The sequence below is a fragment of the Otolemur garnettii genome, unplaced genomic scaffold (genome assembly GCF_000181295.1).
Source record: "Otolemur garnettii isolate 467f Iridium unplaced genomic scaffold, OtoGar3 scaffold00130, whole genome shotgun sequence".
NCBI lineage: Eukaryota > Metazoa > Chordata > Mammalia > Primates > Galagidae > Otolemur > Otolemur garnettii.
The window spans coordinates 2,335,522-2,359,908 of NW_003852525.1; the positions used below are offsets into that span (position 1 = coordinate 2,335,522).

Here is a 24,387-nt window from a genome sequence, read left to right on the forward strand (position 1 = left end):
ATCCCTCCACATGCTTCCTTTTTTTTTTTTTTTTTTGCAGTTTTTGGCTGTGGCTGGGTTTGAACTTGCCACCTCCGGCATATGGGACCAGCACCCTACTCTTTTGAGCCACAGGCACTGCCCCCTCCACATGCTTCCTGATTTGGGTAAATAAAAATCTTCTCTATCTTCCATGTGGTCCGTTTAAAACAAAACAGGTTTTGCTTTTACCATTTGGTAACACTAACTACAAATAAATACAATTTACATAACTTCCTGCTACATCAATGATAAAGTAAACATCTACCTTTACTGAAACCATTATCAATTAATGCACTTTTCATAGTAACAATTATCAGGTTAACATTTATGCCCCAATTACTTGAAAAGTAACCTTTTTCTGAAAGGCAAACTGATCATACCACATAAGCTGAGAAAATTTAAAATATATCATACAAAATAAGTTATTGACTACATGTAGTAATATTTTTAACAATAAAGAAACAAAGAATCAATTACATCTTGCAGAAGAAAGAAATCGAACTGAGGGAGAAAAATCTAATATGTTTTTAGCCTAATCTGATTTCTGCCAGGCAATGAAAAATAAAATCTGAATATTACACGAGAATATATTCAATTAACTAATAAACCAAAGCTACCATACTGTGGTGCAAATAAAGATCGCTCTCATTTTTATAACCGATCAGCAAAGTCTTTGATTGCGAAGATTTGTTCTGTCTAAAACTCATCATATAAAACATTAGACATTATATGGCATTCTGGTACGTATATTCAGGTTTGATTAAGGGAGGCTGGCATGATATATCTTCTCATTTATTCATATTCAAAAGTACTTATGTGCTATAATTCCTAACTCAGGACTCCTTGCTGTTCCTAAATTTGCACACTAAGTGACATCTGCTTTCTGTATTTACATATATAGTACCTTGCAAATTTCAAATTATCCCCCATTATCACCCGTAAATTCAATTTCACTGCAAGTACTTGAACATGTTTGCCTGGAAACTTATACCAATGCAGAAAATAAAGTGCCACATAATTTATTAAGTTATGCAACATGCTCTCATTAGCATATGTGTAAACGACTGGCAGCCACTAGCAGTGGGCATGGGCTTTTTCTTTTTTCTAAAATAGGGACTGGTTCAAACTTACTTCCTAGTTTAGTGATTTTTATTAAAAATACAGTAGAATGTCTGGTTCAGTCCACCAGCTGAGGATCTAGCACAAATGGGCCGCACAAATGTGTCAACAGCCGAATGGGGCTATGCAGGGACGCGTCCAGGTACTGGACTTTCTTGCACAGATTTTATTAGAGAATATCACGTAGCATTCACAGAATCAAAACTCAGTGAAATCACACGCACGGCACCATACAAAGGCAAAACATTCACTGTTTTCTCATTTTGGAAAGATCTCGTTTCGAGCCAAAACATTAGCCCATATAATTTTGTGTTGAAATCAGTCTTTACGGATGAGAAAAATATTTATTTATTTACTTTTACTGATGAATAATAGATGTATATAGTCCCAGGGGACATGTGATAATTTAATACACATTAAATCATTTTTAATGTGTATTAATCATTTTTTTTCTGAAAAAAAGAGTCATCTTGGGTTGTGATAAATCCAACTTTCTTAAACACGTCTGTATCATTTCAGCTGAATTTTATCCCAAGCAGAACTGACCCAGAGGACAGTGTCCAGAGCGTTAACTGACACAGCGGATGAAACTGTTTCCACAGGGGACCACAGGGGCGTGTCCAGTGATGACCCACTCCTGGAGCTGGGCTTGGGAATGCATTGAAAATGTTTTGATGCTGTCTTGGTCCACAAGGTGGATTTCTGAGGTTGCATTTGGAGTCAGAAATTTCAGCCTCCCGTTTGAGATGATTCACGTGAGCACGGGTGGCTAGGAGGGTCATCCATGGTCAGTAGAATATTCTGCTTCTTCTTCACTTCTTAGTCCATACCCCTTGCCCTCTCCTCAAAGAGGACTCCAGTCATCCCTGCAGGTCTCCAAGTGACAGGGACGTCTTTGGGCTTCAGCTTCTGAAAGTGCGTGGCTTTGCCAATTTGCCAATGGCCATGGGCTTTAGTCTCTCTCTGGTTGAGCTAGTGCAGAGAACTGTGATGTTTTCTTTGGAAAGTTCCACTCTTACATTTCACTTGTCACCCTTCACAACAAGATTCCTGCCAGGCATCCCCTTGAAGAAGCGTCTGCACTCATCAGCATTAACAATGTTCTTGTCTTCGAAGTCTCTCGTGAAGTTGTGAAGTTTTTGATGAACTCTTCTGCGACTGTTACTGGAACATCACTGGACTCACCACACAAGGCTTTCTGAGTGATCTCGTGTTGCAGTTTACAGTTCTCCAGCCAACCACTTGATGCCTGGTGACCTGCCACCCAGAATTCCTGTGCAAATTTTTACGCAGTTTTTGGATCAGTGGCATGGAGACGGATGCATTAACCACGCTCGTTTGTCTGAACCAGCTTCACCGACTTCCATGGAGGGAAGTTTCCTCCTTTTCTGCTGCAAGTCTCTGCTCTCCTCACCACCTCTCTCCAAGACTCATATTCACATTTTTGGAATTAGCTAACTGAGGTCTTGCTGACACCAAAATGTTCCGCCATCTTTCTTAGGTTGCTACTTTCCAGAAAATGTAGATCAACTTTTTCTTTCAATGTCAACTCTGTGAATTTTTTCCTGTGTCTTGATGAACTATACAATTGTTCAGTAAGTGGGAGACACTTACAATTCAGACCAGTATGTATGATACTTTGTCATGCAGTGTGTGATGATTAAATCAGTCTAGATAGTACATCCATCACTTCAAACATTTTTCATTTGTATGTACTGGGAAAATTTGAAATCTCTGCCAGCTATTTTGAAATGTACAGTAGATTATTATTAACCCCAGTCACCCTACTGTGCCACTGAACATGAGAACTTAAAATCCTTGCATCTCACCACACGATTGTACCCACTGACCAACCGTTCCTCATCCCTCTTCCCGACCTCTGATAACCATAGTTTGATCGATTTTGTAACCTTGGTTTCATTAAAACCTTATTTTTGCTTAAGAAATGTATTGAATTATAAAACTTTGGATGGATTTGAATTTTTTTTTGTTGAAGTTTTTGGCTAGGGCTAGGTTTGAACCCGCTGTCTGTTACATAGATTCAGTGGAAGAATTTCTGTGGAAGAGTTTCTGATACGAGGAATTGTTTCCAATCTGTTATAATTTGCAAGAGAAATACAAGACAGTGTAACGGATCTGTCAAAGGAGCAAAGGAAAAACCTTGCTTGGAAAGACTCACACAGACACACAAGCAGTTATTTCAAAATTTCAGAACCCTTCCTGGGCTATGAACATACAAAATCTGCCATGGGCGTTATTTTTTCTACCACTATTGAAAGAGTTCTTAACTTCCCCTGGAACAAACACAACAGAACCCAAGATCTTTTTGTAAGTTATAAAATCTCCTGCAGTGCTACTGATGTAAACTGAAAAATAACTTTCAGGAAGGTGAGAAACAATTTTGCTCTTTTTCCTTTTTTTTCTTTTTTGCGTGTTTCTGTGACTTCAACATGTAAAAATGTAACATTTCTAAAACAAAACTTAGATCTCTCATTTACATAGAAAAAAATACTCCTACTGTTCATTTAACATCTTTACTCGCTAGAAAACTCGAGAGAAAACCACTTTTAATTGTTTAGATTTGTAACTCTAAGAAAATTCAAAATGCCAGAAACATATTTGTGCTTGTGACTCCAGAAATAACTGCTAATATTTCTTGTATACTGTCCCTAATGAACGCCTGCTACATTTACCTTTATTTCCAATAGTCACTTTTTAAGTTAAAAAATAGTGCATTAAGGACAAACATAAAGTAGATTAATCATTGCATCAGGTATGTGGGAAATGGAGCTTAACAGTAATTGAAATGCAGAGTCTTATGGAAGTGACAGAGAGCTGGGTTTTTTTTTTGGCCAGGGCTAAATTTGAACCCACCACATTCAGCATATGGGGCCAGCATCCTATCCTTTGAGCCACAGGCACTGCCCAATGACGGAGATATTTTAAAACTGATTTATTGTGATGGTTGCATCACTTGGGAAATTTACTGAGTAAAGTCTGTACATGTATATTTGAAATGAGTGAATTATACAGTACACTAACACGTTTCAACAAATGTATACGAAGATGAATGCACTGAGAAAAGCCAGATACAAACCATATACTATATAAAATTATTTATTTAAACTACAAAACGAACAAAAGTAATTTAGGGTGTTGGTTGGAGGGCAGGATAGGGTGGCTCCTTGGGGGAGGTGATATGGCTGGTGAGGAGCACCAGGGGGCGCTTGTGAGGAGCCATCCGCCTTCAGCATCTTCAGCGCTAGTTAGAGGGATGAGCGTGATTTGGAAAAAATTCAATGAGCTGCACACACATGATGAGTGGCATTTTCTGTATAAATATTATATTTCCATAAAATGTTACGTATACATATACAGACACATTCCTATTCACTAATGTCTTTTTAAATTTGAAAAAAATGGGCTATTATATGTAAAGTAAGGGTCTTACACCATAAAATTTCAAATGCATGTGATAAAAGTTGGCACAAAAAGTAAATGTCATAAAAAGCTGGAAAAAAGGATACCAAATGCATATGATATTCAGTCTCCAACTTTTATATGAAATTCATGTTCAATTTATCAGAACAACAATGGAAGAGTTTGGGGTGGGGTGTTTGTTTTTTGACAAGGAAACAGTATCAAGGTAGTATATTATCTGGAAATATCTAGGTTTTTAGAAAGCTGCAGTCTCCATCCCTGAGCCATGGATTGTACATTTCCATGGCCTGTTAGCCCCACAGGAGGTGAGTGGTGCAGACAAGAAAAGCTTCACCTTTATTCATAGCTGTTCCCACCACTGGCATCACCACCCTAGCTCTGCTTCCTACCAGCAGCTTTAGATTCTCACAGGAGCATGAACCTACCGTAAACTGCACGTGTGAGGAGGCAGCTCAGGGCTCCCACCGATTCTGCATTGTGGGAGATGTATAATTATTACATTATATATTATAAGTGTGATGCATTTGAATTATTCGGAAACCACCTCCCCATCCTCCACCATACTTAGAAATACCGTCTTCCATGAAACCCGTTGTTGGTGCTAGATGGTTGGGAACTGCTTCTTAAAAGCATGCATATCTCACCTACAGGGAGGGCTTTTAGAGGGAGAAGGGTTTGGCACCAAACAGTAGCACATTAGGAAGAGGACTTGGAGACACTAAATTGTCAGGTGTCCACAGCAGAACACCAATACACTTGTGAACAGAAAACAATGGGTGAAGCTGCTCCCTTGAGTTCCTCTTGAGTCTTCTTCCACTTATATATCTAGTACGATGTTGATAGAATCTGCTTTTGCTAATTGTGCCATCTTTTAAGGACCAATTCTTGGTATTTCCTCCAATGAAATATTCTCTAATAACACCTTGCTGAAGGGTCTTTCCTCCTTTCAACTCCACAATAAATGTAAATGAGATAAAAAATAGAACATAGATCAGATGACTTAGGGTGTTTTGTAACCTGTTAAAAATATAGTTTTATAGGCAAGAACCATCACTGCTTTTATTTAGCCTTCAAAACCTAGGACAATAGTTATCGTGAACTGCACATTACAGCCTGCCAAGGGTTGGTTGAGGTAACAAAAGAAATAGTTCTATGAATAGTCAAAGATAACATAAAACTTACGCTGAATTCCTAATGTAAAATATCTGAAGTTATCCAATTGGTAACAGTCATTTTCACATTTAGATTCCAAAGTAATATGTAATAGTTTTAAAAAATCTCTGACACATATAACCATAAAACAAAAGGAATAAGAAACCACGAAGATGACAGAATTACAAAAACTTTTCAGTGGCATAACCATTTTGATGGCATATTCTTTTTTTGTTAATACATCAAAAACTGATTTTTGGTAAAAGTCAGCAGAAAGTCTGTCCTCTAGAAACCTACAATTTACTTTAGAAAAGATAGTTGTGTGATCAGACAGACTTATTAATGTTTAGATGTAATTAAGAAGGATGTAAGACCAGGTGAGGTGGTTCACACCTGTAATCACAGCACTCTGGGAGGCCGAGGCCAGCAGATAGCTTAAGCTCAAGAATTCCATACCATCCTGAGCAAGAGTGAGACTGGGTCTTTACTAAAACCAGAAAAATTAGATGGGTGTGGTGGTGGGGACCTGCAGTCCCAGCTACTTGGGAGGCTGAGGCAAGAGGATCGCTTGAGTCCAAGAGTTAGAGGTTGCTGTGAGCTGTGATGCCACAGGACTCTATTAAAGGTGACATAGTGAGACTCTGTCTCAAATTTAAAAAGAAAAAGGATATAGATAGTGCTAAGTAAGTAAAAGTATAAGTTCTGGGAAGTTAAATGTATTATGACATTTTAACAAGTCTTCTAGTAGGACAATGAAATGCAGGTAAAGTATGGAATATTTTTTGGGGGGGTGGTGAACGTAGCAGTTCCAGAACACACTTGATTTGAAAACAGGTGCCAGACTGGAAAGTTATACTGGAGAAAACTGTGGGAATCAAGAGTCACGTCCTTTTCAATTCAAGTTTCACATTTGTTCATACTTAAAAACAAGTATACAGTTTAATTTGTTCAATGTGTATCAAACATCTGCATAAATAATATTCCAAGTCTCAAAAAACTCCGTAAGTCTGTGTGGGTTAAACATGAGGTTCTGCCTCTGTGGCTGTGTTTGAAAAAATAAAGTTTTATTAGAATAGAAAAAAATAATATTCCAAGTCTTTCCAGGTCTATGACATCTGTTCCATGTATGAGGCCGAAGCAAGTTATGAAGATTTTTCAACAAGGCTATGCAAGAATATAGTAATAATAATAATAACCAGTTTGTACTTGGTAATGATCCACTAGACAGGCTCAAAATGTTTAGACCCTGATATCTTTTTCTAGGAGTTTAAGTGAAATATATTAATCCAAGATAATTTTTAGAAAAGATGCTTTGAATTATAACTTCAGTTCTAACATATTAATCTACTTAAACTGTCTGTATCATTATTGTTATAAGTTCATATCATAATTAGTAATTATTAGCACTATTTAACATGCTGTGGTTGGCATGACAGTGTAACCAAGTTCATTACAAAGCTGCACAAGCGGGCTTGGCCATCCCATTTCTTGGGGGCTTCTAAAATGGAATCTAATTTCTTTTCTTTGAAAGTCAAAAATGTTTACATTGGACAAGTATAAATATAGTACATTTAATAGATCAATGCAAGGCAGAAACTTGCTTCCACAGAGAATTAACCATGGCTATTTCAGTAAACTGACAACTCCCATGAAGAATGCTTCCACAAGTGACCACTAGGGGTGCCCAAAGTATTTTTATTTTGCAGATTAGTCGCTTCAGGGATGCACCCCATATAGTTCAGTGGCTCCAAAGGATCCATTACAACTATTTTTTGCAATAATTATAAGATGAGGGGCTTATTTGGGTCACCATGAATAACATCAATGAAAAGATTAAAACTATTTCAGTGAAAATGACGAAGAGATCCAAGAGCCAGGGACGTTATTTCTATTATATTTTAAATAAAAATCTAATCATAGAAAAGCATAATTTCCTCCTCACCCCACAGCCAAACATATTCAAACATATCCTAGGTTCAGTTGCATGACTGAAACAAATAAAAAATAACAATTTAGTCACTGTGTCCATTCCATACAACTTACGGGAAATCACTTCTGAAAGACCATTACATCACCACATGCCAGGGAGCGATTAGTTAACATTTCATTCATCACAGAGGGTTTTGGTATAGTCGGCGGCAAGTCAGATATGCAACAGTGAGAGAGACAGAACAACAAAATGCAGCCAAAGTTTTATCAAATGGAATCCCTGGTATTTTTTTTTATTTTTAGGCTGGGGCTGGGTTTGAACCCACCACCTCCGGCATATGGCTACTCCTTTGAGCCACAGGCGCCACTCAAGGAATCCCCAATTTTATTAAAATCTTATTTTTCATTAACCCTCCCCTTAGCATGAGGCATCAGGACAGGAACAGGCAAATCAAAGCCCTAAGATTTGCCCAAAGTTCAACACCCTTCACGTATACCCCAGACAATCAGATCATTAAAACCTCATACGCAAACCTTTGCATTAACAATTGACTCAGCAATAATTGATACAAACAAGACACAGACTCCGTGAATCCATGAATCACACACAAAATAGCACAATTTTAAGTATCAAGAAGACGAAAGGTTAAAATAAGGAAAGCTTTCCTAAGTACGAGAAAAATAATCCTCGAAATCTACCATTTTTGTTTTCAGACTTTAATATGTTTAGTTTTATAAAAGCTACAGTTTGCCTTATATTTTAAAAAGTCCTTGAATAACAGAAAGAAAAGAATAAGGTGATGGTTTATAGTAAATAAAAGTCTTTGTCACTGATTTCTGAGAAAACCATGGTAATAGTGAACAAAGATTTAAGAAATACATAATATTTAGCCAACTGATCAAGAAATTTAATATAATTTAAATCTTCTATAGTACAAATCCCTATATATCAGTCTCCTTAGAATAAAAAATCTTTTTTCTTATCCAGTGATATTATATGGCATCTTAATTTACATTATTTTAGAATAGCTCTTAGGTAATATTTTAGATAGCTTAAATGTACTTAATTAATTTCATACAGTAGTTAGCAGACAATTTTTTTTTCCCCGTTTTTTACACGGGCCGGGTTTGAACCCGCCACCTCCGGTATATGGGGCCAGTGCCTTACTCCTTTCAGCCACAGGTACCACCCAGCAGAGAAATTTTTTCCCATTATTTTCCAAGGCCAAAATAATCCTTCATTGATAAGCTTTTGATTAATGACTATATAATTATCTATGAATTTAATTTTTATTTCTTTTTACTCCCCTCCACTGTTAGAAAATAACTGTTGGCAGTAAAAGAATTTTCCTGCAATTTTTGGAAAAATGTTTTGTTTTTGAGTATTGCAGAAAGCATAATTTAGTCTTTCATGGAATGAACCCAGGTTTAGTGAACACTATCAAAATAGCTACACACAGATTAGATCATGAAATTTAATAAATACTCTAATAAGTTCTAATATCTTCCAAATGCTATTCGTGTGTGTGTGTAGTTTCACTTCTTTAAAATTAGGGTTTTTTTATGATTAGGCAACATCATTTGCATTTTTTTTAATTTCTTATAGCATAACTATGTACATTAATGCACTCATGGGGTACAGTGTGCTGTTTTCATATACATTTTGAAATACTCTCATCAAACTGGTTAACATAACCTTCATGTCATTCTCTTAGTCATTGAGTTAAGACATTCACACTCTGCTTTTAGAAAGATTCACTTGTACCATTGTAAGATAAATCATAGAGGTGACCCCACCAATCACCCTTTGCATTTCAAAGGTAAAGTTCAAGGTGTAGTTAAGTCCTTAACTACACCAGTTAAGGTGTTAAGTCCTTAACACCTCACCTTGTTCTGCTGGGTGAGAGTTTACCTGTCAGCCCCCCCACCCCCTCACCCCCGTTTGTTATCTCACATGCTAGCACTTGGGTGATATGGGGAATAGACAGACGTGAAATAAGTATTTCAAATTATCCTGAAATCCACAGCCCTGTTCTTGTTCTTACCCATGGTCACCAGATGTCACACAGACGCACGTTAAGGTTTTATTACATGTGCAAAGAATATTCGAAGAGTCTTACCTTTGAGACATAATCTTATAGGCATCTGGCAGGTAACACCGGATATTCTCCATCTGAGCAGGGTCCGAGTCACAGATCTTGTCATCCGTCCGCCCATAGTTGGCACTTTCGATCATGATGACGTCTGTCCCCGGACAGCGGAGCTCTATGGGGTAACTCTCACAGGACAGCTCTCTGCGGACCACGGCCATGGGAATGGGGGCACGGCTGAAAGCTGCGGGGAGGGGGAGGACGAGAGGGGAACCGTCTTTACTACACAGAAGCTAAATTGCATGTGTTTGGGGAAAACTCATACCAAGAAGTAAGTAGGTAAGAGTCACAATTTTAATTAAAATAGAGTATTTCTCATTGTCGCAACTTTACAGAAATAGCCATTATTGCTTAAAAACTTTCACTCATTCTCTTCTTATTAATGGAAAGACCCTTGTGTCGAGTGAAAACTAAATAAAAATATCACCCAGTTTAGAGAGTAAGATTCTTAGATAAATCTCATGGGTATTTATTTTCTTTTCTCATTTTTTAAAATAAGGAAATGATCACCAAAAAATTGTTCTGTTGTGGACGCTAAATACACTTATGTAAGGCGGGCACAGTGGCTCGCACCTGTAATCCTAGCACTCTGAGAGGCTGAGGCGGGTGGATCTCTTAAGCTCAGAAATTTAGACCAGCCTGAGCAAGAGTGAGACCCCCATCTGCACTAAAAATAGAAAACTTAGCTGGACAACATGCTGGGCACCTGTAGTCCCAGTGACTTCGACTGAGGCAAGAGGATCGCTTGAGCCCCAAAAGTTTGAGCTTGCTGTGAGCTATGATGATGCCACTGCACTCTTCCCAGGGTAACAGAGTGAGACGATTTCTCCCAAATCAATAAATACACAAACTGATTTAAGTAAACCATTCTAATTCAATTGTAAAACATGCTCTTATTGCTTTAAGCAATAACTAATAATATCAGTATACTGTACGAGTTCATTATAGAAAAAAATATATGCTATTTATTGATAAAAACAGACATTTTTAGGGAGAAATATTACATTTGCCTTTAGGGCCTTTGTGCACTCTTCTCCTCCTGTCAAAAGGGAGCCAGATAATAATGTGGAGACCTGCCTGTTGTAATTTTCTATATAAAAGCAGGCAGGAGCTCAACCGTGTCCACCCACTCCTCTTTCCACATCAGGTCATTCTCCTTAGGTAGTTCCACACCACACACGTCATTTGATGCCCTTTCATTATCTTATCCATCAACTTAATGATATAGGATAGAGAATGTTTTGTATCTGGATAGCATTTCCTTCATTTAGTGGCTACATTTGATAAAAATGTATATAAATTATGTAATGGATCCTATGTTCACGGACGTGTAGGAAGGTCTTGGGATTCTTGTGTCACAGTACCACAAAGAAGTACACCTGTCCATGCAACTGGTTGTCATGGTTTGGGAAAGAATCTAATTACCCAAATATATTGCATGGTATATTTCTAGAAATGAAATGGATGAGTTAAAGGGGAGAGAACATTTAAAACCTGGCAAATATCAACATAGAGGTGACAAAAATGTACGCTTCTACCAACACCACGTTCTTCTTCAAAATTAAATACTATTGCTTCCTCTAAATTTTTCAATCTGACAGATGAAGAACCATATAACACCTTTATTATTTGTACAATAGAATATATTTTCATGTTTATTGGTCCTTTATATTTCTTAAATTTGTAAACTGGTTGCTTGCATTTGTGCAAAATTTGCTGTTGTAAAAGTCCTTTGTACAGCAAAAAAGTTAAACTTGTGTCCTTTATATATGCGGCAAATATGCTTTTCAAGTTTTTTGTTTCACTTTAGATATCTGCTGACCACATATTTTTAACTTTTATAGGGGAAACTATACTTTTTTTTTTTTTTTTGGCCGGGGCTGGGTTTGAACCCACCACCTCTGGCATATGGGGCCGGCGCCCTACTCCTTTGAGCCACAGGCACCACCCCAGAAAACTATACTTTCATGTGAAGTTTAGCAGTTTCCCACCCCCAGACTAGGAACACAACCAGTACATCCCTGGAAGAGAGTCAAATGTTTAATTGTGGTAAAAACTCGTGCTTCTTTGACAAGCATGTAATTGAAATTCTAAATGAAGTGTTTACCAACTGTCAAATAAGATGATTTCCACTTTAAGAGAATCAGTTCTAGAGAAGCGTGAGGGATAGCTTAAATTGGCTGCGATAGTTGACTCACTGTCACGCACATACATGTAAGACACGTGTTCACATAAACACGTGTGAGTTCTCCGTGGCATGAAATGTGAAGAGAGAATACAGGAGAGGGAAGGAGGAAGAGGGAAGGGTTGGGGAGGAGAAATTTTATAACTTTAAATATTTTCACTTGAAACTGAAAGCAGTGATGTGGTTCAGGAAACACATCTCTAACTTCAAAATTGAGAGTGACGTGAGTTAGCACCTCCTTTGTGGATTTTAGAAAAAATGATAACTGTACCATATACTTCCTGCATAACTCCGCAGGGAGTCACTCAGTTCTTCAAGCTACACTGCACAGTTAAAGCCATTCTGCTTTTTATTTTTATTTATTTGTTTTTTGTGATGGGCACCTGTAGTCCCAGCTACTCAGGAGGCTGAGGGCAAGAGAATCACCTAAGACCAAGAGCTGGAGGTTGCTGTGAGCTGTGATAGCACTGCACTCTACAGAGAGCAATAAAGTAAAAAATAAAGCCATTCTGACTATCATTCAGCGACTTGCTTGATGCCTCTGTGGCTCTCTCTGTCTTTGTGGCTGTCTCTCATGCACACATCCATGTACGCACAAGCTCACAGATGAAATCAGCACATCTACAGAACTGATAAGGGAGTTAACATAACCAGAGGTCAGTTGTAACTTTTTATAGTTCGTTCTCTGGTCAACATTTTAGCAGGGTATTCTCACTGAACTTCTGAAAGCTGCACTTCTACAGCTCCTATGATAGAATTCTTTGCTTATCATTCAGAAACTGCAGGGTTCTTTAAGTATGAAGTCCTCATCAACACTGAGATACTCTTTTCATGGATAAAGACATTTTCACTCACGTATTCCAATTTTTACATAATGGATCACTGAATTAAAAAAAAATGCTCCCATTTGAAAATTCAGTTTCCAGATTTTGGTTATTTTTAAGTGGAATGACAGAGATGTTTTTGCAGCTCTCCAGAGGGTTTCACAATTTAGCTGTCTGCACATTTGTGAAAGAGATAAGTTGATTCTTAACTTGGTATAATCATTTTTTAAAAAATCACATTGAAACGGCTTCCAAATTTTGAATTCATCTGGCTATACCATGTATTATGTTGACTTAACTAGTCAATTAAGTTAAAAAAGAAAAGCAAGTTAATTTAACAAAGAAATAACAAATAAGCAAATCATCCTGTCAGGGCATTTGTTTGACGAAGTGGACAATTTGGTTGATTACACTCATCAGTCAATTCTGTCAAAACACTGACATAGCTCTAATCTGGGTCTCCACTGTCAAAAATATCATTTGCAACACCAGGCAGTTGCAAAGTCAACTAAAATGAGGAGCTCTAGATTTTTCACATGTATCTTTTCTGGACCTGTAAGACGTTTTAAGGAGAAGCAGAATGATGTGTAAATACTTTCTCCCACTTAACACAGAATTGCATTGGTATCAGCAACCCAGCGAATTGCATTACAAAAATGATGGCATGCTTTGTTTAAAGAAATGTTTCCTGGAAACCAGCCTACAAAATTATCTAATTAGGTATTTAAATTATCTTTAATTAGATTGCTAAAGTTTTTAATCAGCAACCAAAGTCCAAGGGGGGAAAATGGTTTAAGTCAAAAGTAAAGTGACTTTATCATTCGTATATCATGCTATCGAGGGAAAGATTTTCATTATGGGAGAAAAAGGCTAAGACACGGAAAATGCCCATGATTCCAGTGCAGAGTTCCCAGACAGCCGGCTGCATGTTTTATTGGTCCAGGCATTGTGAAGTTAATTACGACAAAATCATCTGGCATGTACAAGCCTTCTTGAGTTCCTTCCCACTTTTACCCCATGAGGTAATCTGTTATAACAAGGAATACAATGTCAGCTACTAAGTACGTAATAGATATTCACTGAATAAATCAGATTCCGTTTACATGTGAAATGTGGTAGCCTTTGGAGAGGATGCAGGCAGCACTTTGAAGCCACTCAGTAATGATGGGATGACCTAGAGAGACGTGAACTAACAAATCCTCTGCTGAAGATCACCAGAACCTGAGCAAGTCCCCAAATTCCAAAGCAGACACCCACGTAAAACCTGCCCTTGACCAGGTATTAATTATGAAGAATGTAAGTAAAAGGAAATATAAAATAATAAAAGAAAAGGCTTTCTGTTCGTGCCTGTTTTCAGCAGAAACCACTCCCATCCTTTCCTTCTTTGCTGGGACTCCAGCTCCCCTGTTCTTCTGACTCTCTCGCTGGGCTTTCCCCTCATTGTTAAACAGGCTATTTGGGATGTGTGACCAGGACGGTGAAGGCCAATGAACGCCTGTGTGATAATAACTAAAGATGTAAGCCTTGGGGACAGGTGTCTGGGGGCCGGAAGCAGGTGGCCAAATGGGAGTCTAAGGATCCATCCTATTCCCCAAAGACAGGGGTGAGAGACCTGCCAGGCTAACCCTGGGATGTGACAGGAGGACTTCCAAGGAAGGGAACGCTCTTTGTGACATATACGACCAAGGGTATCAAGATGGAGGACGCTGGCGGGTCAGAGTGAGTCGCCTCCAGCTGACTGAGGGAAGGGACCCTGATTCCAGGACAGATGAATGAAGCACTTCTCTCTCTCCCCGGGGCCAAGCCTTCAATGTCCTGTTCAATTTGGGGTTTTTTCATGGATTGTTCTACATACTCAGTGATCCAGTCAAAAACTAAAGGGCACAGCCTAATTAATTTCCATAGAATGGAGACCAAGATCCTCAGCCTGTTCTATTTGTGTTTCTTTGTGATCATAAAACAGCTTACATGTATGTTTACTTCCTATGTCATCCGCATCAGGCTTTGCTTACACCGAAACTCCAAATCTTTTTATTTATTTCTATATTTTAAATAGATTAAGGCCAGGTGAGGTGGCTCTTGCCTATAATCCTAGCACTCTGGGACACAGAATGGTGGGAGGGCCCCTGGAGCTCAGGAGTTCTAGACCAGCCTATGCCAAAGTGAGACCTTCCCTCTACCAAAAACACAGAAAAAAGGAGCTGAGGCAGGTGATGTGCACCTGTAGCTCCCGTTCCTCTAGAAGCAGAGGCAGGAGGATCGCTTCAGCCCAGGAGTTCGAGGTTGCTGTGAGCTTACTCTGTCTCAATTCTTTTTTTAATTTAAAAATAAATAAATCTAAGAATTTCTAAAAATCATCAAGAAATGCCATTTAGATGGCTATTTTTGTAATTGTCAGGATAACAGAAGATGCTTGTTTAAATGGGTAATGATAGAACATATTTGATCTATATTTAGGAACAAAACGTTGTATGAATTGATCACTGATTAAAGGTGAAGGGGAAAGAGAGAGTGTCAAGGATGCCTACCAGGTTGCCGTCATAAGCAAAGGGTTGGAAACCAGGGCCATGAGCAAAACACGTAGGAAGCTGAGCATACATGTCAGTGATTCAGAAGAGAGAGCGTTACAAATTTGAGAGTGGAGGTGGTGCTTAAAATCATAGCTATAGGCACGATCACCTCTGGAGGGAGCACAGATGTTCTTACTCTCTCTCCCTTAGAATGTAGGGTGGACTCAGCCACTCACTTCTAATGGACAGAGTGAGGTAGGAATGAGCGTGTGGTTGGGGAAGGTCAGTTATTAAAAAGACCTTGGGCTTCAGCCTCTCCTGATCACGCACTTGTGCAAAGCCAGCCACCCATCTCAGAAGCTGAGTTACTAAGAAGCCAGCCACCCATCTCAGAAGCACGCCACTAGTGCTGAGTTACTAACAGGCCTGAGGACAAAGAACAGAAGCCCCATGACAGCCAGCAGGAACTTGCAGGCTCCTGAGTGACTAGGCACCTTGGAGGCTGATCTTTCAGGGACCAGAAAGCCTCCCTCCCCTAACTGCAACCCAGGCAAGACCCTGAACACGACCAGCTGGATTCCTAACCTGCAGCTACTGGCCAGGTCCTGTTTGTGAAGAGAGGATACCCAGAAAAAGTAGGGTCTAAGAGAACAGAGTTCTTCCCAAGGAGACTCCAAGGACACGCCTGCTGGGTCCTCCCCTGGTAACTCAGCTCCTAGGAATCTGTAGCAACTTAACTTCCTGAGACCTGGAAACTAACTCTTGCGTCCCCTTCTGTGAAAGTCCAGGGTTCTGTAAAAGCCAGAGCGGCTTCTCCAGCTTCATTCTGGCCAAAGAGAAAGGTACCCTGGAACTTTCGGGGGATAAAAAAGAGAGGACTGAGCCAGTCAGGGAGCAGCCGTTTTGAATTCTTCTGCCATTGCTCCCTGGCTGAAATAAAGACTTTCCTGCTCCAATCACAGCGTTGGGTGTTCCTTCCACCCACTGGGCCTCCTATTCCTGCAACATCTCCTGTTTCACACCATTCAGACCTCGGCTATAGATACCACCCAGAACCAAGCCAGAAGGAATGAAGAATTGACACTGTCACTGTCACACAGGTTTGGAACCACTACCAAATCAGTGACAGAAACATATTACGAAGAACAACACCAAGATTCTAGAAGTACCATCCCACTGCTTAAACAGCACTCAGCAGTCTCCTTCAGTGGACACCCATGAGAACGGTGCTGAATTACTAACAAGGGCTGGAAACATTTTTCCCATGGGTCACAATGATCACTAAAAGGAAAATAAAAAAGGCTTTTTGAAAAGTTAAAAAATGCAATAGACTTGCTTCCTTTTGAGGGAAGAGTTAACTAAATTAGGAGTAGTTGGTGCTGGTGAATCTAAAGGAGCTTCCTGATTACAGATAGGGTCACTCACGGATCTGGAAGTGGACAGCTTTCCACTTACTGGCAATGCTTTTGAAAAACATTCCATGACTTAAATGCTGCCAGAAAGCAAATATGACCAATTTTGTGTTTCAGCAGAGACTTTGACATAATTTTCTTAAATATGTGTATTTTTTTTCTGTGCCAACACATTTATCTAAGTTTTTAAAAATGGAGCTCTTAAAATCTAGTCTAAAATACTTGGCAGCAAAAACAACACTGAAAACCCAATAAAATAACCCATCATCTACTTTCTTTCTTTCCTTTTTTTTTTGTAGTTTTTGGCCAGGGCTGGGTTTGAACCCACCACCTGTTGTATATGGGGCTGGGGTCCTACTACTTTGAGCCACAGGCACTGCCCCCATCATCTACTTTCTTTAAAAGTACATTTGCTACCACTAAGCTTCTAACACACTAAATTTCAACAAGTCTAATTCAACAAAGAATACATATAATTTAACTGACATTGTAGCATTTAATTAAACCTACCACAGTGACCATTAAAACTGACACCTTGAACAAATAGCCAAAGGCAATTAAGCTCTGAGGTCAAAAGGAAAAGCATGAGATGTAGATGGTCTAATATAGAATTTCTGAAATTACAGGGAAAAAGTTATAATGACTTGAACATCATAAAACAACTAATACTCAAATTTCTTTTGCTTTATGGCACTTAAGCATGAGCCTCGTGTTTTTTGAAGACACATACAAAGCTGTAACCTTCAAATGAAATGGTCATACAGAAATTGCCTAAAATTGGAGCAAGGGTTCAAAAAAATGAATTTATATCAAGTTGCTATAACTTTTCAACATTTAATAACATAACACTCCACAGCATCTTCCAATTGTTTCAGTGAGGAATAAGATTTCTTAAACTGTGTCAGATTTTGCATATCACAATTTTCCTAATATTCTTGAAAATGTCAAAATTTCTGAACTCGGTGTTCAACATGGTCTTAAGAGTAAGAATTATAATTTCAGCCTGGTGTGGTAGCTGACTGCTATAATCCTAGCACTCTGAGAGGCTGAGGTGGGTGGACTGCTTGAATTCAGGAGTTCAAGACCAGCCTGAGCAAGAGGGAGACCCCTATCTCTCCTAAAAACAGAAAAACTAGCCGGGTGTTGTAGTAGGTACCTGAGGTGTCAGCTACCCAGGAGGCTGAGGCAAGAGGATCACTCGAGCCCAAGACTTTGAGGTTGCTATGAGCTCAACCACAGCACTCTAACCAGGGCAACAGAGCGAGACTGTTTCAAAAACAAAACAAAGCAAAAAAAAAAAAAAAGAAAATCACATTTTCAAGATAAATAAGAATTCACTATAGAAAATTATTCAATTCAAATGAAAATGTTTTATTTACTTATTTTTAGTCAGATTAATACGAGTTAAATGAAATTATTCAAAGCATGCTGACTTAATTCTAAATGCATATTGATTACCCGCAGTGTGACTAACAAGAGTTATTAAATGTAAGATATGGGGGTGGTCTCAAATCTCCCTCCATGACAGGTATTGTCACAAGCATGGAGGGGTCCTACATGGGATGGCGATCAGAGAGTTTGGCAGCAAGAACTTCAGAGTTATCATATGAAATCACGAAATGACAAATCTTCATGTCTACAGCAAGGTCCCAAGGGCAAGAGATGGTGTCCATGATTATTATAATGAAAAGATCACAAGATAATAACAAGATCAGATGAGGGACTTTCAGAGCATGGGAGGGGTACAGATAGTTGGCCCAGGACACAGGTACTAAGACTCTCCCTGTCTCCACAGAAGTCCAGACACTTGTAGAGAATGCAGTACCCACCTACTCAAGGCTCAAAACATCCTGAAACAGAACGAATTATGTGAAACAAATAAAAAGCACTTTCAGAATTTTAAGGAAATAAAGTATTATCAACAAGTCTTTGGATGCTTAAAAAGGATTTCTGGAAGGAAGTGGACGGGATTTGGCCATTGAAGATGAAAGCTGATGCATAGATACAGGACAGGAGATAGGAAATGTTCCAGGCCGGGAGTCTGAGCAAAGACAGACACATTCACAGAGAGTCAGGAGCAGAACTAAAGCCCAGCCGAGTTGGAGGGAGCCTTGAGTTCAAAAACAGAATAAAAATAGTCCAAATTTGTTTAGGCAGCCGATGATGGTCTACTACAATGATGTGATAATAATATTAATAAGATCAATCTGAAAATCGTTAGCCCATAGATGATTCGACAGATTAGAGTCAAGAAAAGAGAATCCAGGAATTACTGAGGAAGCCGTACCAGCAAGCTAGTTGGGGAGGACGGACAATAATAACAGGTAACGCTTACGGAGAGATTTTCATCACTTGTACTTTAAAAACATCACTCTATTTCAAACTCCCAATGATAGAGGTTTAGAAATATTTTCAATCCCAGCTACCAAACCAGGAGACCTTGGCTCAGGCACACTTGGTAAGAATGGGGGTCATGACTTAGACACCCATGGAGGGCAGTTGCAATAGTTCTCCTGGAGGGCAGGAAACAGGACCAGGGGAAGCAGATTTCTCTCCAGAAATACATAAAACAATATGAGAATATCACACTCAAATTTAGTGAGAGGCAACTTATGAATTCTCACTGATTCAGTGAAATGAACTCGAATTCCTTAATAGGAAATGTAAGTTAGACATTTAATTAATAGTGTCTGGTAAAGGCTTTTTTTTTTTTAATGCCCCCAAACCTAATAGAGTACTTACTCCTGTTCTTATAATTTTGAGAACTCTTTCCTACTACTTTGATATTATACATAAACATTTACATGACGACTTGCTTTGTTTCAAAAGCTACTCCAGCAAGATGAAAAAACCACCGATTTTAAAATGTGACAGGTGTCGTCAAACTTAACCATCATACCTCTACAGCAATCTGTAAATGTATGACTTTCAGCGTTACAAATCAACAAACTGAAAGTTTGCTATTCTTACAGTGAGACCAAGAAAATCCGTAACTCTTACAGATTTTTTTTAGCAGAATAAACATTTAGGAAATTCAGTGAAGGATAAACATAAATTGTGACTAAACAGAGGCCAGAGGTAAACTAAAAAAATTAATTTTGAACAAAGAAAAGAAATTATTAAATGTCAACTAAATGCTCTACGTTGCCCTTACAGCCTGTTCAGAAAACTACAGGCAGCACCCAGTAACATTGCCCCTTCTTCCCTCTCTCTCCCCAACACACACACACAATATTGATTCTGGAGGATAAAGAGCTTTCAGTGGCAAATAATTCTCTTTTGTTTTGCCTTAAGGAAAGTAACGCTAAAGCCTTTCTTCTAATTCAGCAGCATAAATCTGAGGCAATAGAGACCCTGTTATAACCTGCTTGGTAATTCCGTCGACACTGAAAAATATATACAACTAAGTTCACCATTCCTTAATCTATAAGCTTTACGACGACTTTATTGTAGGGAATGCTTCCCTTTTCTCACACAAACTGTGCCCCATTCTTGCTGTCTGTGTAATCCACCTGAGATTAGAACAGCACGCCTAACCAGAAAGCGCCTGGCTAAATATGTATTTTTATATCCTTAGGCTTTTAACTGAAGTTTCCTGTCCCCTGTTATAGGAAGTGAGAGTTGCTGTGTAGTGCGCTAGAAAATATTGGGGACAAGTTTGAATATTGACTGCGATACTTGAAAATCCAAAGACTTACACTGTATTTTATTTCCAGTGACACTTTTGTGAATGTGTTAGAGCAAATGTATTTTCATTAAGCAGTTGAACAGATGCTAAACGTAAATCCTGGCTTTAATGACAGTGAATCTCTATTTAGCGGTATCAGTAAAGGAAGAAGGTATCAACCACCAAATCTCTCTGTCTGTGAAAGGCTGGATCTTCCCCAAAGGCCAGAAATGGAGAATAGGCAGAGTAGTAAGCTTTAAAAGAAAAAAAAAAAATTCTAATGTCAATTTCTTCTCCAAAGCAGAAAAAAATTCAGAATGAGAGACTGCTCCAAATAAAACCATCAATTCCATCTATTTTGATGCACCCCCTCCTCCCCCCGCAAAGCTCACAACACACATTGTATATTTCTGGCCACAAGTAAAATTATTGGAGAATGAAATGTTCAGCTGGTTCAGAAAGAAACTTTCATCTCGCCCAAGCTTTGCAGCAAAGCCATCAGAAAGATTCTGAATGAATAGATTTTTATCTTCTCCCGCACAGAAGTAACAACGAGCATAATATTCTGAGATTTAGAGAACTGCTCACACACTTAGGTTTCCAAAGCCTTGTGAATTGACTTCAAAACCACGTTGAAAAATCACAGGAAACAGGTGAAAAGGCTGCATCGGGAACTGTAGGTGGGAAGACTGTCATGGAATGACGCGGGACACATAAAGCTCGGTGTTATATTTGTTCAGCTCAACCACAAAATACACCACTGAGGTTAGTAAAATACATCTCCCACCTTAAAAAAAAAAATACTAGAAAGTCCTTCTGGAACACATTTTCAAGGCTGTAATGTTTCTAGAACTTGATTAAAATAAAAGTTTCAAATATCTTCCCTAACGTTCTTCCATTGATTAAAAAAAAAATGTAAATATAAAAATCAATTGGGAAAGAAAAATTAATTTCTTAAATGGGAATGGAAATAAATACTCTCACATTCCTGAATGATTCACAGCAACCCTTCTTCTCCTCAGGGATTTATTTCATTTCTTCATTCAAAAAGTAAAAATTGAGTTTAGTGCCAGGCACTGTTCAAAAAGTGGGGTATGAAATGGTCGAGAGAATATTTATTCATCAATTTATGGAATATGTAATGTGGATGGGAGCAGAGGATGAACATTATAAAATTAAAATTAAAAAATTACAGGCTGACCGTGGGGCTCATGCTTAGAGTCCTAGCACTCTGGGAGGCCGGGTGGATGACTTGAGTTTAGAAGTTCAAGGCCAGCCTAAGCAAGAGTGAGATCTCATCACTACTAAAAAATAGAAAAATTAGACAAGTGTTGTAGTGCATGCCTGTAGTCCCAGCTACTCGGGAGGCTGAGGCAGGAGGATCCCTTGAATCCAAGAGTTTGAGTTTGCTGTGAGCTAGGTTCATGCCAGGGCACTCTACCCAGGGCAACACTGAGACTCTGTCTCAAAACAACAACAACAAACTTTTACAATACATAACCAGTGATGGGAGGCACCTGTGGCTCAGTGGGTGGGGCGCCAGCCCCATATACTGAGGGTGGTGGGTTCGAACCTGACCCCGGCCAAACTGCAACAAAAATTAGCCAGGCGTTGTGGCAGGCGCCTGTAGTCCCAGCTACTTGGGAAGCTGAGGCAAGAGAATTGCCTAAGCCCAAGAGCTGAAGGTTGCTGTGAGCTGTGATGCCACAGAACTCTACTGCAGGTGACAAAGTGAGATCTGTCTCAAAAAAAATAAAAAATACATAAAGAATTAAATAACTTCAAAAATATCCATGAGAACTATGATGGGAAAATAAAGCAAAATTTGTATCATATCGTGAGTTAAAACGGCACGGACCCACCAACGGCTGACTGGACTCCCTACCTGCCTCTGGCTCACCCATGAGCGGAATGAGCCTGCAGAGTGGTTTTAAATCAGCGTCTTAAACTCCCTAAAACACAAGTTTAAAGTCTCCTAAGGGATATTTTCTCTGTCATTCAAAATGAGTGATCCATTAAATCTTGTTCAAATGCTTAGTTGAGAAAGCTGAAAACATAATGATAAAAATGATACAATAAATGCCAGCAGAAGGGACAATTCACAAACGGCGTTCTGAGATTCAGACCAAAAAAGGGAGACAGGAAGGGGATAAACCACACTCGGTGTTTCACTTTGATCAAACCACACCACGTTGGAAGGAAAGTCACACAGAGGGGGTTAAAAAAAATCAACTGACATTTCCAAAGAGAAGACTTACAGCTCTTTGACAATTGGACTAAAGCACACTATGCTTCAGAAATAGCTGTAAAAAAATGTTTGCAACCTTTAATTATAACATGTGAGAGCCCTCTAATATTAATAATATAAATAATAGACTGAGGTTTTTAATACGAATTTGGCAATCTTTTCAAAAGTGTTTACATGTGCAAAGATGTCTTGCAAATATTAATCAATCTCAAAGTTATCATTTCAGGATTTAAAATGTGAAATGAAAGTTGTTTTAAATGAAAGAATCCTGCTAAAGCCAAGAAAAATAACCCAACCCCATTAATTTCTAAAGAAGTGTATCCTTCATTAGGAAATACATGAATTCAGAATGACGTCCTAAATTGGCACATCTTCATGACAAACCATATTGGACTTAATCCAACTTTAATTACGTCTCTGGGCATCTATTTTCGTAAGCATGGTTCTCTATTATTTTCAAGATCCGTGTTTGATACTGATTATTGTTGCTATATTCCTCTACGTTCTAAACAATACTTTGTTCTAAATATTTGAAGTAGAAATTTTTTTTCAATTATGTTCTTTGTGGTATCGAAACAGTGAAATTTAGAAGGCGTTATGCCAACATTTTATTATTTCAAAATTAAAATTTCAACTTGGTCGTTGAAGTTCCAAAGTGGTATGTTGACAAATGTTTATGAATTATTCCGTTTATTTATGCTGGCTTTGTCAACACGCACAAGATGCCCTAAAGCATATGTACATCCAGATACATACACACAAACACACACACAGATGCACATATAGTTGCTTTACGAAAAGTGTGCATTTTTAGCTATTTTTCTAACTTTGCTCATGGTTTACTGAGTCGCACTCCTCCTCTTGATCTGAGCTGAAACATCCTTTCGAGTGGCCTGAGTGAGTATAAATACAAAAGGCCTATGACGGTGCCATCGAGTGGCAGATGCTGCCTGGTTAAGAATAAAATATTTTACTTTAAACAAACGATTTTTAGAAATAATTATAAATGTATTTCCAACACTCTTCGTTTTTTGTTTGTACGAGTATTTGGTCAAAGTTTTATATTGTTCTCTCCCTACCTGAGCTCTCAAATAAGAGAGATAAGAGGTTGTTAAAGGAAATATTATTCATCATAAAACTGGAGTAATACCCAGTGATTCAGAGTTAATATGCTTCTCTGGTTGTACGATACATCTGTCCAAGCCTGTAGCCCAGTAGACGCAAGATGGTCTATTTTGTGGATATATTTTTTGATATATTTGTTTATTATGTATTTTAATGTACAGCTTGCTTATATAAAGATACCCCAAAGTAGAGATTCTAGTTCCCAACTGATGGGAAATATGAAGTAGTTGATTTTTATTTCACCAAAAAATAAGTTAATATACAAAAATCAAATTAGGAATATCTGCTCTTTCCCTGAAGGGGAGGTGCAGGGGAGGAAAGAATTAGAAATTAGAGGTATTGACTGATTCAAGGTGCATTAAATATCTATTTACTACGTGTGAAAAACGTTTAGGCAATTGAAAGACTGAAACGAAAATAAAATTTTTCTCTCTAGGAACCCACGGACATAAATGCAGATCGACTGGAAATCTCTGTGCTGTTATGATGGTAACACTTAAATCCGATTTGCCTCCTTCATAGCTTTGATGTGGAAAAAAGTGAGATTAAACAGGAGTCTTTCTAGAATGTTTAAGATTATAAAACATTAGAGTCAATATAATAC

The 24,387-nt window shown here is 38.5% G+C and overlaps 1 protein-coding gene across 1 annotated transcript in view; it reads right to left on the minus strand.

Annotated features, from left to right (window-relative positions):
• ADGRL3 (adhesion G protein-coupled receptor L3) overlaps positions 1 to 9,991 on the minus strand; it is a 372,824-nt gene extending 362,833 nt beyond the window's left edge. The window contains exon 1 of the mRNA XM_023518203.1: positions 9,783 to 9,991. Coding sequence (XP_023373971.1) covers positions 9,783 to 9,973 — 191 coding nt within the window. The 5' untranslated portion in view covers positions 9,974 to 9,991. The remainder of the gene's footprint in view (positions 1 to 9,782) is intronic.
• Positions 9,992 to 24,387: the final 14,396 nt, after the last annotated feature.